The sequence below is a fragment of the Entelurus aequoreus genome, linkage group LG04 (assembly GCF_033978785.1).
Source record: "Entelurus aequoreus isolate RoL-2023_Sb linkage group LG04, RoL_Eaeq_v1.1, whole genome shotgun sequence".
NCBI classification, from domain to species: Eukaryota; Metazoa; Chordata; class Actinopteri; order Syngnathiformes; family Syngnathidae; genus Entelurus; species Entelurus aequoreus.
In genome coordinates this window covers 52,916,612-52,938,793 of record NC_084734.1, presented here as the reverse complement: position 1 = coordinate 52,938,793, position 22,182 = coordinate 52,916,612, and the positions used below count along the sequence as shown (strand labels likewise).

Below are 22,182 nucleotides of genomic sequence, written 5' to 3'. Positions count from 1 at the left end.
AGACATTCTCTGTACTTTTTTATTGAGTACGACTGCAAAATAATCCAGCATGAGGCCAAAAAATGCCTACCCTCCTTAAATTTAAAAAATGACTCGATGTCGAAAAGGTGTCGTTCATGCACCTCTCCTCCCTCTCCTCCCTCCGTTCAACGTTATCTCTGTGATAAAGATGTGACATATACAGGTACATTTCATTCTTCATTTACATGTGCTTCATATAGCTTCCTGCATGTAAAACTATCAATGTTTTGTCGCCTTAAATGGGTTTACATGACTGCTTATGGGGAAAATGGTTTCGTTTTCGTCCTATTCAGTCTTTGTCAGCCCTTTTGGAACTTAGAACAAAAATTGAGGTACCGCTGTACGTTGAAAAAGATGTATTTACACAACATGTATACAGTTTGCTCATATACAGATGCGTGATATAAAAATAGGAAATGCCATGCTTTATCTCGACTGCACTGTAGCCAATGAGGATGTGTACGAGCACACATCCTTCAAGTACTTCCTAATTGTTGCCCTCATGCGTGTCGAAGGTTCCTTCTTGTATTCTTTGCATCTGCTTGATGTTACCCCCCTTTAGCGACCATGGTGTCCTTGGACAGGTAGACCACCCAGTAGACCATGTTAAACGCCCCAAAGGACACAGGGAAGAGGATCCGTGCATACTTGTCAATTTTGCTGGTCCCGCCCATGCCAGCAGTTGTGGGCTGTGAGCACGGCGTCTGCTTTGGCTCCGCTTTGTCCGCCATCATCTGGAGGCGTTCCAGCTTGGGCCCCAGCAGATGCTGCAAGGAAGCGGAGGAGGTGTTTTGCTCGCACGGCGTCCCCACTGTCACGTCGGGCGCGGAGGCCGCTGCCTGCGGCGTGCTTTTCACCAGCTCTTTCTCTTCAGAGGACGAGGCCCCGCTGAGCACGCTCTCGGTTTTGGGGCTGGAGCGGGAGATGGTGGACGAGCTACCGTTGGCTCCGCCGGTTAAAGGTCGCAACGGCCTGGCTCCTCCCGCTCCTGAAATGTTGGTTGTGGGCTGGGCTCGCTGGTGATTGGTGGATTCGTGGTGGGAAATATAGTTCACACGCTTTCTCAGGTTGCCGTTGCTGTCGGGGTTTTGCTGTGAAAACAAATATAATGTTGCAATGTGAGAAAATACATGAAGAAGAGTCACATAAATGTTTATGGTCCGTCTGTGGAAATTACAGCTACATTCATGAATAATGATAATCATAATAATAATAGATTACATTTATATAGCGCTTTTTTCTAGTGACTCAAAGCATATGAAACAGATCCACATTCACAGGTTGCTGGTGGTAAACTACAGCTGCCCTGGGGTGTACTGACGGAAACATGGCTGCCAATTTCTCCGACCAATTTCTCCGACCACCACCAAACATTTATTCACATTCAGGCCATGTCCACACAAACACGGAGAGTTTCAAAAACACATATTTGGGGTTAAAACAATCTCCATCCACACAAGTGTAGTTTCAAAATTGTCTTTGTCTACACACAAACACATACACCTGCTGCCATGCACATTTTGTCCAATCAGAAGCCTGAAAAAAGCAGCAATAGCTGACTTGGTGCAGCATTACACCTCATATTGTGTTTATTTTGATCTACTTTAGACGTACAATGACACGTACATTATCTTTAAACCAGCCTGCACGTACACAGAGGCCTGGGAACATTATTAAAGAGCTAATTCACGCCTTTGCTGCTGAAAGCCAACCCTCATAGAATTATAACATGTTCAGCAACATGGTGATGACATGTGCAGTGAAGTCTACATTATTTCTAAAATCAGCACGCACTAACGAGCCAAGGAAACTATTTTGCATGTTTAAGTACCTATATAAAGCACATGGACGTGTGTGTGCCGCTGCAAAACTCATGGAATTGTAAAGCATTTAATGATGGATATAGTGACATAGTACATGTGTAATGAAGTTTATATTGTCTTTAACATCAGTACACACTACAAGGAGGACGCTACATCATGTCTTTTTTTAAGTTGGACAAGTCGCCACCTCATCGCAGGGCCAACACAGACAGACAGACAACATTCACACTCACATTCACACACTAGGGTCAATTTAGTGTTGCCAATCAACCTATCCTGATATATCCATCCATCCATCCATCTATTTTCTACCGCTTGTCCCTTACGGGGTCGCGGGGGGTGCTGGAGCCTATCTCAGCTGCATTCGGGCGGAAGGCGGGGTACACTCTGGACAAGTCACCACCTACTACAGGGGACTACAGATGAAAACTAGCCTTCTGTCTTTGGAGGTGGGAGGAAGCCGGAGTACCCGGAGGGAACCCACACAGTCACGGGGAGAACATGCAAACTCCACACAGAAAGATCCCGAGCCAGGGATTAAACTCAGGACTACTCAGGACCTTTGTATTGTGAGGCACATGCACTAACCCCTGTTCCACCATGCTGCCGTGTGCTGATATCTTTTCGGATTATTATAGGTATCGGCCAATACTCAAGTCGCCAATATCGGAATCGTATCTGAAGTGAAAAAGTTGTATCAGTACACCCGTAATTTGAAGTGGCAGTCGCCATTTTATCTTATTTTGAAATTGTCTACACAAAGGTTTGTGCGTCCTTCATAGCGTGCCGGAGCAACTTAAACCTTCCCATATTGATGTGATTACAGAGGCCCTCACACAGATGGCCTTCATCATCGAGCAGACATCGGAGTCACTTATGGAGGATTTTACTCATTTCACACCAGCTTAAGACAGAAAGTAGGTAGCACTGCATCATGGTGGGAAATGCAGTATGGAGTCAAAGGAGCTTATCCTTTGGGAGTAGATGTTTTCAAGCAGGCACGAGTGTGATGCTGCCTGCCACTAAAGCATTTGCAGGAATAATCCACCCCCTCACCCTCGCCCGGAAACAGAAGAGCCTCAATGTTATTGTTATGTCCAATGCGTAACACAGTAGGTGTGTGTTTGTTGAAGGTGTGTCATGCTGACCACGTGGACCCATCACGCCCTGACCCTGATGTCAATTCTTCAGTCGGGGTCAGCAGAAGGAAAATACTATTTCCCTGGCGGCACAGCATCTCTGAGACCTATACAGATGCACTCAGGCTGTGTTGCCTTGGCAACCTGCTAATCCACTGAAGTGCTGTTGTCACTATACAGCATTCAGGCGTGATTATGCCATAGTGGGATTTGGACCGGCGGGGGCAACTTAAAGTAGTCAGTGAAAAAATGACATATGCATTGCTGGGTCCTGTCACTGCTCATTTAAGATCTTCGCAAGAAGAATATGCACTTGAATATTTCCAATGTGAACAAAGCTTTGAATATCTTATTGAAATAACTTCAGCCCAACTCTTTGATCACACTCACTTCTGACAGTAATTCAGAAATAGAAGTACGTTAAATAGAAGTATGTTATCAGACCACAATGGTCTGACTACGGTAATATATATCCATCCATTTTATATATATATATATATATATATATATATATATATATATATATATATATATATATATATACATATATGCACACACCTTACTTGCCAACCTTGAGACCTCCGAATTCGGGAGATAGGGGGGCGGCGGGGTTTGGGAGGGGCGGGGTTTGGTGGTAGCGGGGGTGTATATTGTAGCGTCCCGGAAGAGTTAGTGATGCAAAGGGTTCTGGGTATTTGTTCTGTTGTGTTTATGTTGTGTTACGGTGCGGATGTTCTCCCGAAATGTGTTTGTCATTGTTGTTTGGTGTGCGTTCACAGTGTGGCGCATATTTGTAACAGTGTTAAAGTTGTTTATACGGCTACCCTCAGTGTGACCTGTATGGCTGTTCATCAAGTATGCTTGCATTCACTTATGTATGTGTAAAAGCCACATAAATCATGTGACTTGGTCGGCTCGCTGTTTGTATGGAGAAAAAGCGGACGTGGCGACAGGTTGTAGAGGACGCTAAAGGCAGTGCCTTTAAGGCACGCCCTCAATATTGTTGTCCGGGTGGAAATTGGGAGAGATTCGGGAGAATGGTTGGTAAGGGATATTATCGGGAGGGGCACTGAAATTCGGGAGTCTCCCGGGAAAATCGGGAGGGTTGGTATGTATGGCACACACACACACACACTTATATATATATACACGTATACTCACCCTTTATAAACAAAGTCACGCACAGGCATCCTCCATAAAGGGACACCCCCCTACCAGGAGGATCGTCATACTCGTTTCAAGTGACCGCCGATGATGATGATGATGATAAACTGGTTGGTTTACTTGCGCGAGAAGCAGCTGGGAAAGCTGTTGTCATAATTTTATCTGTTTGCTAATTTACTATATTGTTAAATTTCAGTATTTTTGATTCAATACATAAAGGATTTGTATGTTCTCTACTTTGAGGCAGTTTGTTATGAATTCGCCTGTGAAGTGTTTTAGCCGGTTGATGAGAGGGCCACTGGACGTGACGTCACGTGCAACAAAGGTATCGAAATATGATACAGCTTATTTTATTTGAATCGGTACATGGTAGTACAGATGGAATTCATTCTGAACCTATAAAAGTAACCAGTGCGGACTGGGAATGATAGCATTACGCAATGTGCATAGAGAAGTCAGAAACATGGCGCCCGGGCGGAAGTAGCGCTCCAAAGTTTGGCTATATTTTACAAGAAAAGATCGTAACTGCGCTACTTGCAATAATTGCAAGGTTGCCATTTCATCAAAAGTGACATAGAATAGAATAGAATAGAATAGAAAGTACTTTATTGATCCCTGGGGGAAATTCAGCAATGCGAGCAATATGCTGAAACATTTGAACTCACACAGCATGCAATAACTATATACGAATATCGCATTTTAACCGCTCCGATCTCATCCCAGGCAGCAGCAGACATCTGGTGTAAATACAACAGGTCCTAACTAACGCGCCTGTAATATGCCGTCAAATTACTACCAAAACTCCACAACTCAAACAAATGTTTTACAAAGTCAAAAATGTTTTACAAACTCAAAAAAATGCTGCACAAACACTAAAGGATTCGCAAGTAGAAAAACAATTTTCTTCAAGTCGTTACTTTTGGTAGTGCTGCTGTGATTTGCGACACTGCCGTCAATAAGAAAATAACAGAAGAAGAAGAGACACTTTATGAAAAGCCCTCGAGGGAACGCCCACAGTGTGCTGACAACGCGAGCGTGGACACTTGAATGTAACGTGATTCAAAATGGCTGATGCAGCGTATGTAAATACTGTAATCTATATTTAGCTAATCCAAACTTTGACACAGTATGGTTAATTAACAGCTTATGGTTGTTATTATGGTTGTTGTTATTTCGGTTGTTGAATGTATTGCGTGTTCGGCTGAATAAAACAATACACAAAAAATGTTTTGTGTAAGTGAGAATTACAAATTTGTACCGGTCATTGCTTACCTATATAGCAACTACATATAAGACATGTATTAATGTATATTTTATAAACAAGTTGTTTATAAACCTGTATTTGTTGTTTTAAATGACTTAAGGCTCAGTTTAAAAGCAATGTAAATTAACTTCATGATGTGGTTTTATTTTGGCTGTATCTATCTGACAGGAAATATTATGGAAGTGTTTATTTCTCCAAGAGTGATGTTTTGTTGTTTGTTGTGTTTGGCTCAAGACAAACTTTAAACTTGTTCTGTCTAAATTGTCACCATTAAGCATAAATATTTAAACTGCATAGAGTTGGGCTGTGGAGGCTCAATATTTGACATTTATGGCATTTATTATTGTATTAGACATGCATAAATACATTTGCATTCATCAGATGAAGAAAAAAAAAGTAACCAAGGTGAATCCAAAATAACAAGGAGTCTTTGTTTGAATGTGAAGTGTGTTGTGTCTTCGAAAGGATGCCAGTGTTCTCTCTCTAGTTGTGGAAACCTGCACTTTTTAATATCTCAATAATTTGTTTAAATAGTATTTAATGTATTCATCTTGATTGTGTAGGGTGACAATTCAGTTAATTGTCGCTTGTTTGAGGAGTTAAACATTTTGAAATGCCAAACTTACACATTTTTCCTCGTACAGAACAAAACAACAAGGTTTTGGGATGGACAAAGCCAACAAGAGCCAAAAATAGATGTGGACATCTTCCAGTGTCCATATTGCCCATACAGGGACAGGCTTGATGGGCTCATAGCTCACTTGCAGGGCCACCAGAGGTCCCTTGTGAAATACGGAGGTGAGTACATCTACATGATCATGTTTTCTAATCAAAATTTACATTTTGATCGGTAATTAGCGATTAGTAATACCTCCCCTCTTATGAAATGACTTATTTCTCTACCTGAGAATATTTTTGAACTACTGTATGTAGTGGCTATTTCCACTGGTTACGTACTTCCTGCCTATGAAGCATAGTTCTAATCAACCACTTCAGAAGTAATGGCACAGGAATGGGTGTTTCTCGATCAGTCGGCTGGGTGTCAACTAACACAGTAGAACAACCATGTAGCTCTCCTGTCACCATCAACATTTTTATTGATGTCACAGAACACATTTACCTGTTCAGCTCACATACAGGCGAAAGTTGAAAATCTTCAAATTAAAGTACAGTGATAATTACAACATAATGTGTCACTTATACTGCACATATACGTATATTCCTTGGAATGAACTTAAAGGGGAACTGCACTTTTATGTTGCTAAACTGTAATATCGCCATATATGGTTTATGGGCATACAATTACAACGTGATACACCACGATTTCCAGTTTCTCTTTTCAGCACGTTCGAAAAGAAGTAGGAAGAAGCAGAGCTTATTTAACTGTACCCCTTTTCCATTGTGTAGCTAAATTATACAAATATTTCGCAAAAATCTAAATGCAAAACGCACAAAGTATGTCCCTGCTTACAATACACGGAACAACACTAGTGTGACAATCTGTAACACACATAATATAGGAAAATGGAACATTAGATTACTTGTCTAGAAGGAAAACAGCCACTTGCACGTCCAAAGTTAATACAAGACTGGCCCGCAATGCCCTTCATCTTGAACACGCCAAACCAATATTTGGCATATCTTTCTTTTTTTTAGACATACGGAGTCTTCCTTTTCTTCCTCTGATTTCCTCTTTTTGTGTTTTTTAGCAGTATATGCTGTAAAGGCAACCGCAGGTATTGCGATCTTTCCAGGTGAGTGTTTGGCAACCATACTTTACTGAAAACAAGTTTGCGCCATGCACGCTTCACTTTACATTGCGTCAGCCAATGAGGAGGCTCCTTTGTGGGCTCTGCTCACCCCTCCTTTCTCTAAATCCTGTGGTTGGATCTAGATGGGTTGACCGCCAGGAAGACAAATGAGTTTGTCTTTCAGGGTTTTATTTACTAAACACTTAATTATAAGGCACAGACAGCACGCAGACGTACAATGTTTTCAGAAATTATTACTGTTACGTTATACTGTATGATGCTAATATGATTTTTTTTTTTTTAGTTAAACAATATAACTTAGATACCCAACCTTTAAATCCCATTTCTTCATATTATACAACACATCACAATAACACAATATAAATAATGTATTTTGTAGCAAATGACGCTTACACCATAACACCCACACTTCAAATCAAGGGTGCCCATTATGTCGATCGCGAGCTACTAGGGATGATGTTTGATAAGAAATTATCGAGTTCGAGCCTATTATTGAATCCTATTATCGAACCGATTCCTTATCGATTCTCTTATCGAGTCCAGATAGGTTGTTGTATATGGAAAAAAACACAATATTTGGTTTAACAAATCACTTCACATTCTCTACTGCTCGCTACTATAGTATTACCATATCTGAGTTATTGTGCAGAAATGTGGGGAAATAACTACAAATGTGCGCTACATCCGTTAACCGTGTTACAAAAAAAGATCAATTAGACTGATACATAATGTTGGATATAGAGAACATACAAACACTTTATTTATTAAGTCAAAAATATTAAAGTTTGATGATTTGGTAAAATTGCAAACAGCTAAAATGATGTGGAATTAAATGATGGAATGGATTAAGTAAAGAAGTTAAACATTGTACTGATATGATCCAGTTTAAGAGGTTGTTCAAATTAATAGTGCTTACAAAGTACAAAGAAGAAGAATTATAAGAAATACTTTCAACCTTATTGAAAATAAGATATTCTTCATCTCAGTATATTAATAATGACTGAATTAATTAATTACATATTACAAAACTGTTGTATATACTACTTCACAGATATTTTATTATAAAAAGGTCAGCAAATGATTCTATATATTTGTCGGATCATGTTTTGTTTAGTTATGTTCTGTTAGTTTTGGACTTCCTTAGTTGTTTTGTGCACTTCGGGGGTTTGTTTTAGTCACCATGGTTACTTATGATTTTCACCTGCCTTGTACGCGCACCTGTTGCTCATCAGAGACTCTATTTAAGCCTGCCTTTTCCGGTCACTCGTCGTGGCTTCATTGTTTGCATTTGCAACAGTTACGTTGGCATTCTGGTTTTCGAGCTCATGATTCCTGTGCTAAAGTTACCTTAGCTTCTAGTATTCCTGTGCTAAGTACGTTTTTGCTTTAGCTTCTCGTGCGAACGGCACGCTTTCCTTTTGTTTCGTTCCTGTCTGTTGTGATGTGTATGATTTATGAGAAATAAATCATCTCCTACCTGCACGCTTTCGTGCGGAGCCGTCAGTTTTGCGTCCCGGGAGAACGAACCGCAGCACGCTGCACCCCACCGTGACAAATGACTGAGCTACGTGACGTCATTTCTTGTGATGTCCTACGGGGCATTTCTTGTCGGGACGGGATTCGTTCCAAGTGATTCGAATAAAGAACCAACTCTTTTTCTTTACTATAGTGATCTCGATAACGGGTACCGGTTCTCAAAAAGGGATTTGACTCAGAGGACTTGGTTCTTTTCTTATCGAACAACCGGGAAAACCGGGTTCGAGCATCATCCCTACAAGCTACCTGTTGATCTTGGAGGGGGTGTGGGTCGATTGTAGTCCGATGTTGTAGTCCAGTAGTTCTCAAACTATTTTCCCCAAGTGCCACCTCAGAAAATATTTGGCTCTCCAAGTACCTCCACAATGACCAACATTAAAATACAGTAACGTAGTAAACCTAAGTATTCATTAAAAACAAGTCAGAGGTTTTATTTAACAAGTATAGTTCATATTTTGACCACTGTAACATTACACGCCGTTTGAACAGTGACACTGTGCTTGAATTGTTAATATGGGGATTTTATTGGCCGTACAACTGCGTAACTGCCGGCTGGTGTGAGTTAAGTATTAAAAAAAAAAATCGACAGGCAGAAAACACTTTTTATTTGAAAGAGATACTTGCCGTCAAATGTATAAAGGCAAGTTCCTGTCTTCACAATAAAAGTGCTGCTCAATCCTGCCTGCATTAACAAAATAAAATTGGCCTGTGCACAAATGCTTATAAAGTATCCATTTAGGAAAGTGACTATTTTAGGAGATGGCTCAAGAAGCTAAACACCAAATAAATCTAACTAGTGCCTTGCTTTTAGATTTCTTGCCCAGGATAAAAGCTGAAATGTTGAAGTGAGTTTATAATAAATATCAAATTTACATTTTTAAACACAAGATAAATGATAGTGAACCATGTGTTCTTGCAGTAACTACCTTGACACACAACCTGCTATACTATTTTTGCAGGATGTCCTCACTGGACAAAAATCAATCTCCTTGGAAAAGCAAGGAGGACCGGGTCGTCCTCTTCTTTGACGATGATAACCAAGTTGACCAATTGTTGTCCTTCTATTCTTTGGTTATTAAAAATACACGACAGTCAGGAGGTTTGCAGATCAGGTGGCCTAAGTGATGGATGTGCTTCTGCTAGAGGTGAGATTTTACTGCCCTTTGTATTTATGAAGAACATCATGTTTTACATATGTCACGCTTGAAGCAATGCTCCATATGCAGAACAATTGTTTTATTTTCTCATGTCAAATAACTCTCATCACCTGCAACATGACATACGTTTACTTGTATTTACTTTGTATTTTTCATATAATAGTAGGAGTGTGTTGTTATCTTTTAATGACGCAGGCAACAGTCCAAGCTGTACACTTTGTTTCCCTCGAGAAAGCCAAGAAAATATACAAACCAGGACCAGAGTATGACTGGATGTGAGCTACTTTGTAACCTTAGAAAAACATACAATCTTATTTTATGTAATAAAAATTTATTTTACTTTATTGTTGAAACAGTGAGAAACAACTCTTTGCCCCACCGGCCCACCAAGAACCTGATTGAAGAAGACCAAGAAAGACTAAAACAGTTTGAGGACAATTAATTAATTAAAAAGGCTTTAAAGGATTTTTAAATAGGCTTTGATTTTTTAATAAAAATACATTTTGAGCTTGTATTGTTTGTTGTTTTACTACACAGCATATTTTTCACACACATGCACACACACACACACACCTGCATACACGCACACACTCGCACGCGGTCTATATAAGTGTTTTCTCTTTTTCATGACTGTTAACAACTTTAAGATTAGGGTAACAGGTTTATGAAAAGTTGACACATGATTCGAGTATCTTACCAACTTCATTCAAGAGTAGGGTTACAAAATTCCGGGAATATTCAAAGTTGGAAACTTTCCGTGGGAATTAACGGGAATATATGGGAATAAACATTGAATGCATCATGCTAGATCTTGCAGCATGATTATTAGCTAAAACAACCTAATTGCATGCAAATTCAGTAGAATTTCAACCCTGCACAGTGCATTCCTCCATCACATGTGCAGCGCATTCTTCCATCACATGCACAGATAATTCCCAGCATGCTACACACTTCAGCGGGGCTATTGAGGCCACACTAGTATTTGAGGCCAAGTACTTCATCCAGTCAGGTAAGTGTTGATGATATTACTGGGGTAAATATATTTGATATATGGTATTTAAATTTAATAGAGGTGTAATTGCTTGTTACTGTATGACTGTAGACTATTCCAGCAGGCTTCCACTCAAGCTAGCTAGCTGTTCCTGTACTTGTTAAATGATTTTGGGGCCAATATCTCTAGCTAGCTAGGTTTATGTACCACCACAGTCTCATAATGAATGAATACTTACGTTGCAATACTGTATATACAATAGATAGATATTATAGATATTCTGGTAATATCTTCTTCCCCTGTATATTTCCCCCCCCCCCTCATGCGACTGTTTAAATTGTTGTCTTTTTTATTCTTCTTTTACACTTTATATTTATAGACACCGTGGTTGTGAGAGGAACGTAATTTCGTCCACCTGTATGTCCTGTACAAACAGTTGTTTGACAATAAAGCTGACTTTGACTTTGACTTTGATAATGAACCGAAAATATTTCTCCGTTAGCCGTGATGCTAATTTTCTCTATGTTAAATCCCATTCATTTATACTAACAACGTTAGCGATCCGAATTTACCTTTTTTGTGATCTGTAAAGTTCAACTAGCAAATACTAAATCAAAATGTGTAGTTTCCTCTGCTTTCTGTTCTGCTAGCCATTCTGTTGTCATACAAGAATGTAGGTTATAGTTTGATTTAGCATGCTGATTGAGTGATCATTTATTCATCTAGCCTATTTCTATTCATTTGTCCATCAGAAAAATATTTTGAAAGACTACTCCAATTGTTTAGCTGACTATTTATATCTGTGTGTGGCATTGCATTAGTGTTTTACAAGAATAATTAAATACAAACAGAATAATGCCAAGTACACCATCTGATGTGTGGAGACATTTCACCCCAACCAATGTAGGCGGAAAGGCTGTGTACATTTGCAAATACTGTGCAAATAGCTACGTCAAAAATGCCACAAAGATGTAGCAGCTTATAGACGAGTGCCCAATAATATATAATTATTGTAATTCCCCATTAATTCCCATATATTCCCATTAATTCCCATGGACGGTGTCCAACTTTGAATAATCAAAAAATGGTCAATATTTCCAAACTTCCCGAGCTTAACTTCCCGTGGTAAATTTACCGGAAACTTTCCACCCCTTTGCAACCCTATTCAAGAGTAGCCTCCAAACTAGAGAGGGCTCCAATGCAACAGTTCTTAACAAAAATTCAAACTGAGGATCCTCTTCATGACTCCAAAGTATGTTTACAAATAAAGCAGTAATGGGAGATTGTAATGGACACATTACACCATATATTCATACATTCGTACTGAGGAACATTATATTCATCATGAAAATGGATCTTAAAAACACTGTTATAGTATTTGGTCAATAACGCACATGAAAAATAAATACTTCTGGACCTGCAATTGGCAGCTAATTAGCTAGTTTGATAGATCAAGGAAAAGTTGACAATGGCAGATAGTGAAATGTTTACTGCACACTAGATTAGTTGTTTGAAAGTTGAATTAGCAAATAAGTTTGAATCATTGGAGCCAGGATGTGAAATGTAAAACATTCATAGGGCATTAAGTAAAGTGAAAGTAACAAAATATATGATTTAGCGTATTAGTAGGTTCAGTGTGGTGCAAAAAATACACAATTAGAACCATGGTCGGGGTGTAATGACACCATCAATAGAAAATACACAAATATGATCATAGTTGAGATGCAATGACATTATCTATGAAAAATACTAAATTATAATCGTGGTTGAGGTGTAATGACACCATTAACAAAGTAAAATACATGTGAGATTTGGGCAAGAGACTGACATTTTTTCCAGGTGCAAACCCTGCATTAAAAGCATTTGATGATCCCATAATGTGATGTTTACAAAATATAAAATTATTTTCATTTTGAAACAAATTATACTTGGATGTTCTTAAATATCAGTACAATACAATCTACTATATCTGTACATCATTTTAACAATTAGGCAACCCAATCCATAGTTTATTCGAACTATTTTTGCTTAGTGATTACTAAAATAACAATTCATCTATGATCTACATACATGTTCTTTTTTTTACGCCACCCTTTGTTTGCATTCATTTATTGATTAGATCATATTATTTGCGCTGAAAATGGCTTTACTGCCATTGTCGAAACCACTGTGGGCGTTCCATTAGACAAATAATTGTCTTCTTCTTCTGTTATTTCTTATTGATGGGAGTGTCGCAAACCACTGGCTATGTCGGCCTTAAATTAAATCAGCAGCACCCACTGTCGTTGGAGACTGCGACCTACGGTTTCTTCAAGCGAGCAACAAAAAATTGCGCACGTGGGAGAAAAAGTAGAAAAAATGTGCCAAAAGTATTAACTTGAAGAAATTTGTTTTTCTACCTGCAAATCTTTTAGTGTGGTTGTGAAACTTTTTTTTTTGAGTTTGTGAAACTTTTTTTTAGTTTCCGAAACGTTTTTTCTTTTAAGTTTGTGAAACATTTTGGAGTTTGTGAAACATTTTTGGAGTTTTGGCAGTAATTTCACTCCATAATCGTGTAAAAGTCTATTCATGTCAGCAATTCAACTTCAAATGGGAAATTAATATGTGATATAAATTCATGCAAAGTGAGATAAGCCAAGCCTTTATTTGACACAATAATGATGATCGTATCTTACAGTATTTGAAGACTCCAAATTTTAAGAAATTTTATTTTCAAGGTTTTCATAAGCTTTAAGCCATAATCATCAACATTATATTAAAACAAAAAGGCTGTATGTAAAAGTTTGCATGTTTTGAGCCTGTGTCATATAATATGTTCACTTTGTACTGTAAATCTAAACAAAACTTTGCACGATATTCTATTATTTTTTATATTTCACCTGTATATGTTTTAGGGAGATGATAAAGATTGTAAAAAACAACAACAATGTCACCAAATGTTACATTCTTGTGCAATTTCCATATATGTTTTATTTTGTAAAATTTTACAAAATAATATTTATTTATTATATTTATTATCAAAAACATATTTATTTTCTTTATATTTTTTCTATGCTATGTACGTACCTCTCATGACCTCACTGTTGGCTTTGTAAGGTCATGTTAGCTCGAAACTAAACAAAGTTAAAGTTAATTCACCCTTTTGTTCTCTTTTTTCCAAATAAGAATGGACAAGAGAACTGATAAGGAACCAAATTGTAAAAAATATTATCCATTCCCATCCCTAGTGGTGGGTAACTATACTTTTGATCATTTAAAAAAAATATTGAATTAGTATGTGAGGCAGAGTTAGGCGCGTCAAAAACAGGCATTTTCAGGGATTATACCATTTTTTTTTTCACTACTTACAGGGGTTTTGGAACGTACCCCTCATGATTTACTGTACATGGACGTGTATTGAAGACGGCAAACCTTTTTCAGGTCAATCTGATGGGTAAAAAAAGTGCCTCTGTGGTTCTGACTGTCACGCCACCTCCAGGTCAATGAAGGTCCTGCACTAAGCTCATGATGCATGAGATCTGCTGTGTAAGCGCTGCTTCAAGCAAAGTGCTATCACATGATCAGCCGTGCTTATCTCTGACAGACACAACACTCACCTGCAGCACTTCTTCTGTGTCCTTGGCCTTGACTGGCGTGGTTTGGGGCACCGGGGGACATTTGGCCGGCTTCTTTTTGGCTCGCTCCATCTGCGCGTTGGTGAAATAGTTGACGGCAGCAAACTCGATGAGGGCGGAGAAGACAAAGGCAAAGCATACTGCGATGAACCAATCCATTGCAGTGGCGTACGACACCTTGGGCAGGGAGTGGCGAGCGCTGATGCTGAGCGTTGTCATGGTCAGCACCGTGGTGATGCCTTCAGGGTTAAACAAAATGACAGATGGTAAATGCACAAGTGAGAGAAATACTGATAGATGTTGGTTTCGGTTTACACCGGGAATAAAAGGAACTGAACCCTAAGGGCCTGATTTACTAAGATCAAAAAACACGTGCAAAATAGCATGTGCAAAGTAAAAAATAGAATATAGTATTAGCAGGTGTGGGAGCAACTAAGACTGAGTGTATAATTAAAAACAACTGCAAAAGTGGTGCAGACCGCCCTATTTAAATGAGGATTTTGCGTGTACTAAGCGGGTTCACCATGGAAACATGCATTTACTGCACATTTATGTTATTATGCTCTCCAACCTGTGTGTAATGTTGTTGAAAAAATAGCACACTTTTATTATTTGTAACATCTTTCTGCAATATACGTCAGCTCCTTAAGTCATCCATCATATTATAAAATTATATTGCTGAATAGACGACATGTCTATTATTTAATTAATAACAGTTCAAATATGTTGACACACACACGTAAGACAAAGGATTGTCTGTCCATCTGGGTTTGCACCGCAATCTCCTTTCTCACAGCTGTGGCAGTTTGCACGCAAATGTCAGACATACGAAATGAAGACACAAAATAGTGCCGAACAACGGTTTTAGCATTGATAAATCACATTGCACGTACAGAATATTTATGCTAGTATCTTCTCCTCCAAGTATTGTGAGCTTTCTGATAATCAGCATATATTCTGTATATTCATGAAGACAGACATGCTAAATCGATTGCGCTCACTAATTTTGCTCACTTGGGAGACGCAATCCTCTGTACACAAGTTTAGTAGATCAGTTTTGCGTGCGCTATCAATTTTGCACATGTTTTTGTACACGCAAACTTTTAGTAAATCATGCCCTCAGCGATACATTAGAGCGCACCACACTGTGTTGACAAATAAGTACCATAGGAAACCATCCTAAATTATTACCTTCATGTTATTGCCAGTTAAAAATTGACTGAAATCATTCACACGGTCTTTACCAGAACAGTTGATGTTGTCTTGCACTCATGTGTATATTTAATTTACTGAATACACTATCTACATCATTCACCTCATTAAATCTAATGTACATGATTACATAACTTCTGAGGTGCAGCACTGTCACATGACCACATTTTTATGACAACTATTGCCCAAGAGGTCTCTTGTCTATAGGCTCCCTGGAGCTCAAGCTCAACATTCGTCTCAAGTGTCTTTATTTGAACAATTTTGCAGTCTAAAATAGCAAATTTGTCAATACAAACAAGTATCAAATCATTATAGTTACATATTACTTACACATACAATGTATCCAAGGCTGAAGCGTATTCAAAAGTATCCAGTAACTAACATGTCCGCATCATTCAACTTACTGCGTTATGAGCTTAACTCAATGAATTACTTTATAGCCACTTGGTGTCGGCAAAAAAACTACTACCACTCCACTTCCACAGCTTTTCAGCCCATTCCAGATGGTTAACATGGTTTGTTTGAGTAATTTCACTTGATCAAACCTTTTCTAACATTGCACACTACAAAATAAAATGTGTACTGATATCGTATTGTGTCTGTATCAGCCAATGCTCAAGGCTCCGATATCAGTATCGAATTGGAAGTAAAAAAGTTGCATCGGGATACAGCTAGTTTTTAAGCCATATTAGTATTTTTCTTGAGTTGTTTGCTGCATACAACACTCCAGTTGAACGGCACAAAACCAAGACTATGGCACTTAGCTTTTTAAAATTAATTTATCATCATTATTGTGTTTTCAAAAGCAACTGTATTGTGTAACTCACTGTTCAGGTTCAATTTCAAATCTGTCTATACATTTATCCTGCAGTGTAGCGCATAAAGTCACACACTTGAGCTAAACAAAGGTGTGCGTGCATGACAGCGCTTAAGGACACAATGTAATGAATTAGATAGAATGTCACATTGTCGCTGTCACTGTGCCATGAAAAAACAGACAAGAGGGTATGCAAGAGAGTTTACAAGGACGAGTGTGTACAAAAATAGAACACACTTTATATATGCTCACAGTGCACCACTCACCCTCAATGTATTTAATTAAATTTAGGTAAATAAAAAAATAAAAAAATTCCTTCACATTGGCAATTTAGAACCTTCAGTGCCTGCCATAGAGTCCTTCCACAACGTAATGCATCCCCCATGTCCGGACGTGCCCCTTCTATAATTGCCTGTCATTCAAAGGCAACAGAAATACAGTGATACCGTAGGTGCAATGTAGCTGTAGGCCGCCAATGGAGAATGTTACCTTTTTATAGTAGCTATTATCAACATAAGGAACTGCGTTTTGCAGTGTTAAACCTTTCCATGACAGTATTGTCAAATACCGGCGGTTATTTTGTGCTACGATGTTTCATGTTACGATGTTTTGTGTTAGAGGTTTTTATGTTGTGTTACAGCATTTTATGTTGTTGCGTTTTGTGTAACAGCTTTTCGTGTTATGTGTTGCTGCATTTTGTTACAGGTTTCTATGTTGTAATGTGTTACAGCGTTTTGTGTTACTGCGTTTTGTGTTGTAGCTTTTCGTGTTACGACAGTTTGTTACGATGATTTATACGGCATTGGGTGTTACAGTTTGTGTTATCACCTTTCATGTTGCGCACTTTCATGTTACACCCTTTTATGTTACGGGGTTTTGTGTAATGACTTTTTATGTAACAAGGGTTTTTGTTTCCCCGTTTTGTGCTGCGATGTTACATGTTACAGTTTGTTACAACATTTCATGTTATGGCATTATGTGTTGCGGCGTTTTGAGGGACTGTCTTTCATTTTAGGATTTTTTTTTTACCACAGTTTGTTTCACGATGTGTTACAGCATTTAATGTTATGGAGTTTCGTGTTTCATATTTTTGTTATTGTGTTGAATTACGATGATTTATGTTATAACGTTTCGTGTTAAAATGTGTCACAGCGTTTGGTGTCATTACATTTCTTGTTATAGCATATCGTGTTATGGCATTTTATGTTACGGCGTTTCCTGTTACAATGTTTTACAGTATTTTGTGTTATGGCATTGTGGGTTATGGCGTTTTGTGTTGATGTGTTTCGTGTTTTGGTGTTCCTTCTTACATCGTTCTGTGTTACAGCATTTTGTGAATACGCTTGCTGGTAGAAAACACTGTATCGTCTTTTTTAGTTACTTTTGTACCCTTCATGATGTCTTCCAAGCTTACAGATTCTTCTGATGGCATTGTGTCAAAGGATAGAGATGGTATTGTATGGATTGTGTCATTTCTCTCTTGGCTCTTGGCAAAGACAGTCAAACTCCTTCCCCTCTCCGTGTCTGCCCTGCTTGCTTTTTTGTTTTGTCTTGTCCTAACCTTCTTGTTGCCTCTTTTTGCACTGCTCTCCAAATCTAAATAATGGAATTGATCAACTTTCCTCTCAACAAAATTGACAAGATCTCGGGTTCAGGATCTCTGTCTGTCTTTTCGGAACGGTTGTTGCTGGACGACACCCAACGGACTCTTGGGAGAAGCGAGTGCTGCGTGCCTGGCGACCCTTTCAGTCAAGGACACTGACGATTTCTACCTATATGGAATCATGATAACAGGACATCTCCTGATTGGAGTAAGTGTTGGCCTGTATCGACAAATTGGAAAAAGTGCTGATATCCTTTCAAGGCACCCCAAAGCTGCCACAAATGATTGGAAGATGCGGGCAGATCTGTGGACACTCACTTTTGTGATTTTGGATAACATAAATGATAAATGATAAATGGGTTATACTTGTATAGCGCTTTTCTACCTTCAAGGTACTCAAAGCGCTTTGACAGTATTTCCACATTCACCCATTCACACACACATTCACACACTGATGGCGGGAGCTGCTATGCAAGGCGCTAACCAGCAGCCATCAGGAGCAAGGGTGAAGTGTCTTGCCCAAGGACACAACGGACGTGACTAGGATGGTAGAAGGTGGGGATTGAACCCCAGTAACCAGCAACCCTCCGATTGCTGACACAGCCACTCTACCAACTTCGCCACGCCGTCCCCATCAGACTGTCTGCCCTGCAGGATGAATTTGAGGACCAAAAATAAACAATTAAGGGTAAAAAAGTTTTCAATTTGTTCTCACTCTCAAACACAACCATTCTAATCTTGTTTTCCCTGGCTGCAACTTGGCAAACGTGTGCTTCAAGATTACCCTCGAGGACAATGCAGCGAAGACGAAACAAACTCCATTCTGTCAACAACACCTGGAAAGATCAACTCTGTTCCCTTGACACCGCTTTCAGAACAACTCCAAGACCTACAGACTTCACACACACCTCATGGACCATGACTCCATATGCACACATACCCCCACCCCCACTCCATGCCTTTGCCACCGCTTCACCCCATGTGGTATTATGGACAACAGAGCAGCTCCCTAGTGGCTGGCAGCTTCAGTGACGCTCCCCAACTTGTCTACTTGCAAGAGGATCTCCTGCTGGCCCCACTATGGACTGGACTCTCACATTATTAACCGTATCCACTCGGCATCCATTGCATCTGTCACCCAAGGGGGGGACCCCTCATCTGCGGTCCCCTCCACGGTTTCACGTTATTTCCATTGGGTTGAGTTTTTTTCTTGCCCTGATGTGGGATCAGAGCCAAGGATGTCGTTGTAGCTTGTGCAGCCCTTTGAGACATACTGTATGTGATTAAGTGCTATATAAGTAAACTTTGATTGATTGATATTGTGCACATTTTGTTGTTTTTGATTAACATTCATATATGCAGTTAAGAGTGAGTAATTTTGTGCAGTCCCTTTAAGTGACTCAGAGTTTTACCCAGAGGTGGGGGTTTGTTGTGACTGCCATTTTGGAATCTCTGTATGTACAAGAGAACTACTGCTTGTGTGATTAAACGGCGCACACATTTGTGTGTTAAAGATAGCTCAAGTTGTCTTGCTTTCGCATTACAAGCGCAACACTCAGTATGTGTCCATGCACCAAATTAGTCCGATTTCTCAAATAGTTTGGCTCTAATTGAGCCTCCTCCAGCCCATGGAAACCCCTTAATCCGATCGTGTTCGGTTTTTGAAAAGTCGGACTAACACACCTAGATTATGCGATTGCATTTTAAAGTGCATCGATGATAGAAAAAAAGAAACAGGGTTTTATTTAAGAAGGTAACTAAGGAAAAGTTGAATGCCGGCTTAATGCGTACTCCCAAACGAGATATGAGAGAGACTGACGCACGTATTACAAATTACAAGGAGAATGCAAGATAGTCCAGAAAAATAGCAACCAAGTTCATCTAGAACAGTATGCAGTCGGGGCACGAACTGACTTTTTCTTCAAATTTAAAACTCCCTCCATCAATCCACAGAGAGCCTTTGCTGCCTTATGAATAAACTCAGAGACATTCAAAAGTTTTGTTTTCATGATTCTCGGTCCAAAAATTCCTTCGAAAAAACTCTCTGCCGTCTGTCTTTCTTGACTTCGGACCTGCCCCCGCTCCGATACATTCTTCGCATTAGCGTCATGTTCGTAGTGCAATCCAAGATCATTTCTTGATGCTGTCTACTATTTAACGTCATCATAGCCATTAGAGACATAATATTTCTAATCTGTGTCAATATTACAGCGGACATCACAACATAGCTAGGCTCTTAACTTGTCAGAAGCCACAGACGCCTAGTGTGACGTCATATAGGTCAACCGGGAAATAAATAAATTAACCTAAAAGGAAATAAGCGCCCCACAGTGTACGAGAGGCACACTGCGTATGACCAATAGTCGCAATAGAGAAAGTGCATGGACACTTGGACTTGACACGTAGGTGTGAAAATACAAAAAAACTAACTATTTGAGAAATCAGACTAATTTAGTGCATGGAAACGTTGTGACTGGTGACCCTGACGCCTCACTGGACGCATTCAGTGAATTCTATCGACCATGACGGTGAATGCTGTTTCTCTGAAGCTGCCTGAGTTCTAGGAATCTTCCTCGACTCCATGTGTAATGTCTGCTATTCCGATTATCTGTAATTACGCTGCAAGAGGAGGCACTCCAAACGGATGAACAGCGAGCAGAACGACCTGCACACAATGAGTGAGGTCTACATACCGAAAACTGTGCGTGCCGGGACAGACTCTTTATTTATCCAGAAGGACACTTGGGACAGGATGACTGTCATTATGCAGGGGATGTACGTCTGGATCATGAAGTATCCCATTTTCCGCTTCAAGTGGAAATAGACGGTCATGACCACATATTCACCTGCAGGATCAACACAGATAAGTTTGTTATCTTCACAAAACACTTTTCACCCAGGAAAAAAATTGGACAGTTGATGCTTTTAAAGCATTTCCCCTCAAGAGAATAGCTGCCACATCAATGTGATGCTGCTAAAATGTTATTTAGATTTTTTATTAGAGTATTGATGTGTGCTGAAAGCTTTTTTTATGCCACTGGTGTCATCTCTGAAATATTTGCTCATTTGGGAAAATATGTCAGAAAAGTTCCAGAACTAGTGTCGCCTAAGATATCTTTAAAAGTTTTCCAGTTCCATGTAATCCTCCTGGATTTCTACGCACTGAGCATTCTCTGCCACGCCTTAATGCACTCCTGAAAGGATTCTTCTGGCATTCCTCGCATCTTGATGTGGTCCACACACTTATACACAGACCTCGCACTGTGCGTAGGGCCCCTGTTTTGCGTGAAGCGCTCCGTATAAAATGTCAATTAATGAATAAAAGGGTGCCTCATATTAAATGCTACCCCAAACTTGTTCATAGCCCCTTCCTGCTCCGTCACTGATAAGAATATAATGTCAAGTTTTCTTAGACATTCACGCACAGCGTTAGTGCTGGTTTTGTAAGACAGTCTTACTGGGTTCCTAGTAAGGACACATGTTTCTCTGACGGGTTTGGTCTCTGGGACTTTTAGAGGCATTCTTTCACCACAAGTGGCCTCAAAGGGAGTGGGGCCTATTTACTGGTATTTGCGATAGTCCATGGACTTATGGAAAATACTTACATATCCAATTCACCCCAAAAAAGGACCCTCTTAACCCCTAAAGATCCAGAAGGACCCTAAAAGTGCAGACGCTCCAAAAAGTCTGAAAGATTCCAAGGGTGGGGACAGGGCTAGAGCTCTTTCAGATCCACTTTTTGGGCACTTTATTTATCAGTGGGAACATTTGGATTCAATTGGGACTTTCCCAGGCCCCTCCAGGACTGAAATAAGTACAATTGGGATTGCGTAGATACTTTGGGGAAAAAAAGCTAGGGTTACTGTTGGTAAAAAAAAATTAAAAAATTAAAACAAGTAAGTCATAGTACTTCCTAACCCTTCAGTTGTTGGGACTAATTTCAGGAAGGTTTGAAAATTAATGTTTTATTTATGTTTAATTTGTTATTTTGTACAAACAAAATTCACAATTTATCGGCCATTAATTTGTTTTACAACAAAACATGCATCACATAAAATTTAGGTTTGAT

General features: G+C 39.3%; 1 protein-coding gene across 2 annotated transcripts in view; it reads right to left on the bottom strand.

Annotated features, from left to right (window-relative positions):
* Positions 1-132: 132 nt before the first annotated feature.
* The window catches only part of LOC133648824 (gamma-aminobutyric acid receptor subunit alpha-6-like), a 38,737-nt gene continuing 16,687 nt past the window's right edge, over positions 133-22,182 (bottom strand). For both annotated transcript variants that reach the window (XM_062045288.1, XM_062045289.1), the window contains 3 exons: positions 20,807-20,959; positions 14,464-14,720; positions 133-1,112 (listed from right to left, as the gene is read on the bottom strand). In XM_062045288.1, coding sequence (XP_061901272.1) covers positions 570-1,112; positions 14,464-14,720; positions 20,807-20,959 — 953 coding nt within the window. In that variant the 3' untranslated portion in view covers positions 133-569. The remainder of the gene's footprint in view (positions 1,113-14,463; positions 14,721-20,806; positions 20,960-22,182) is intronic.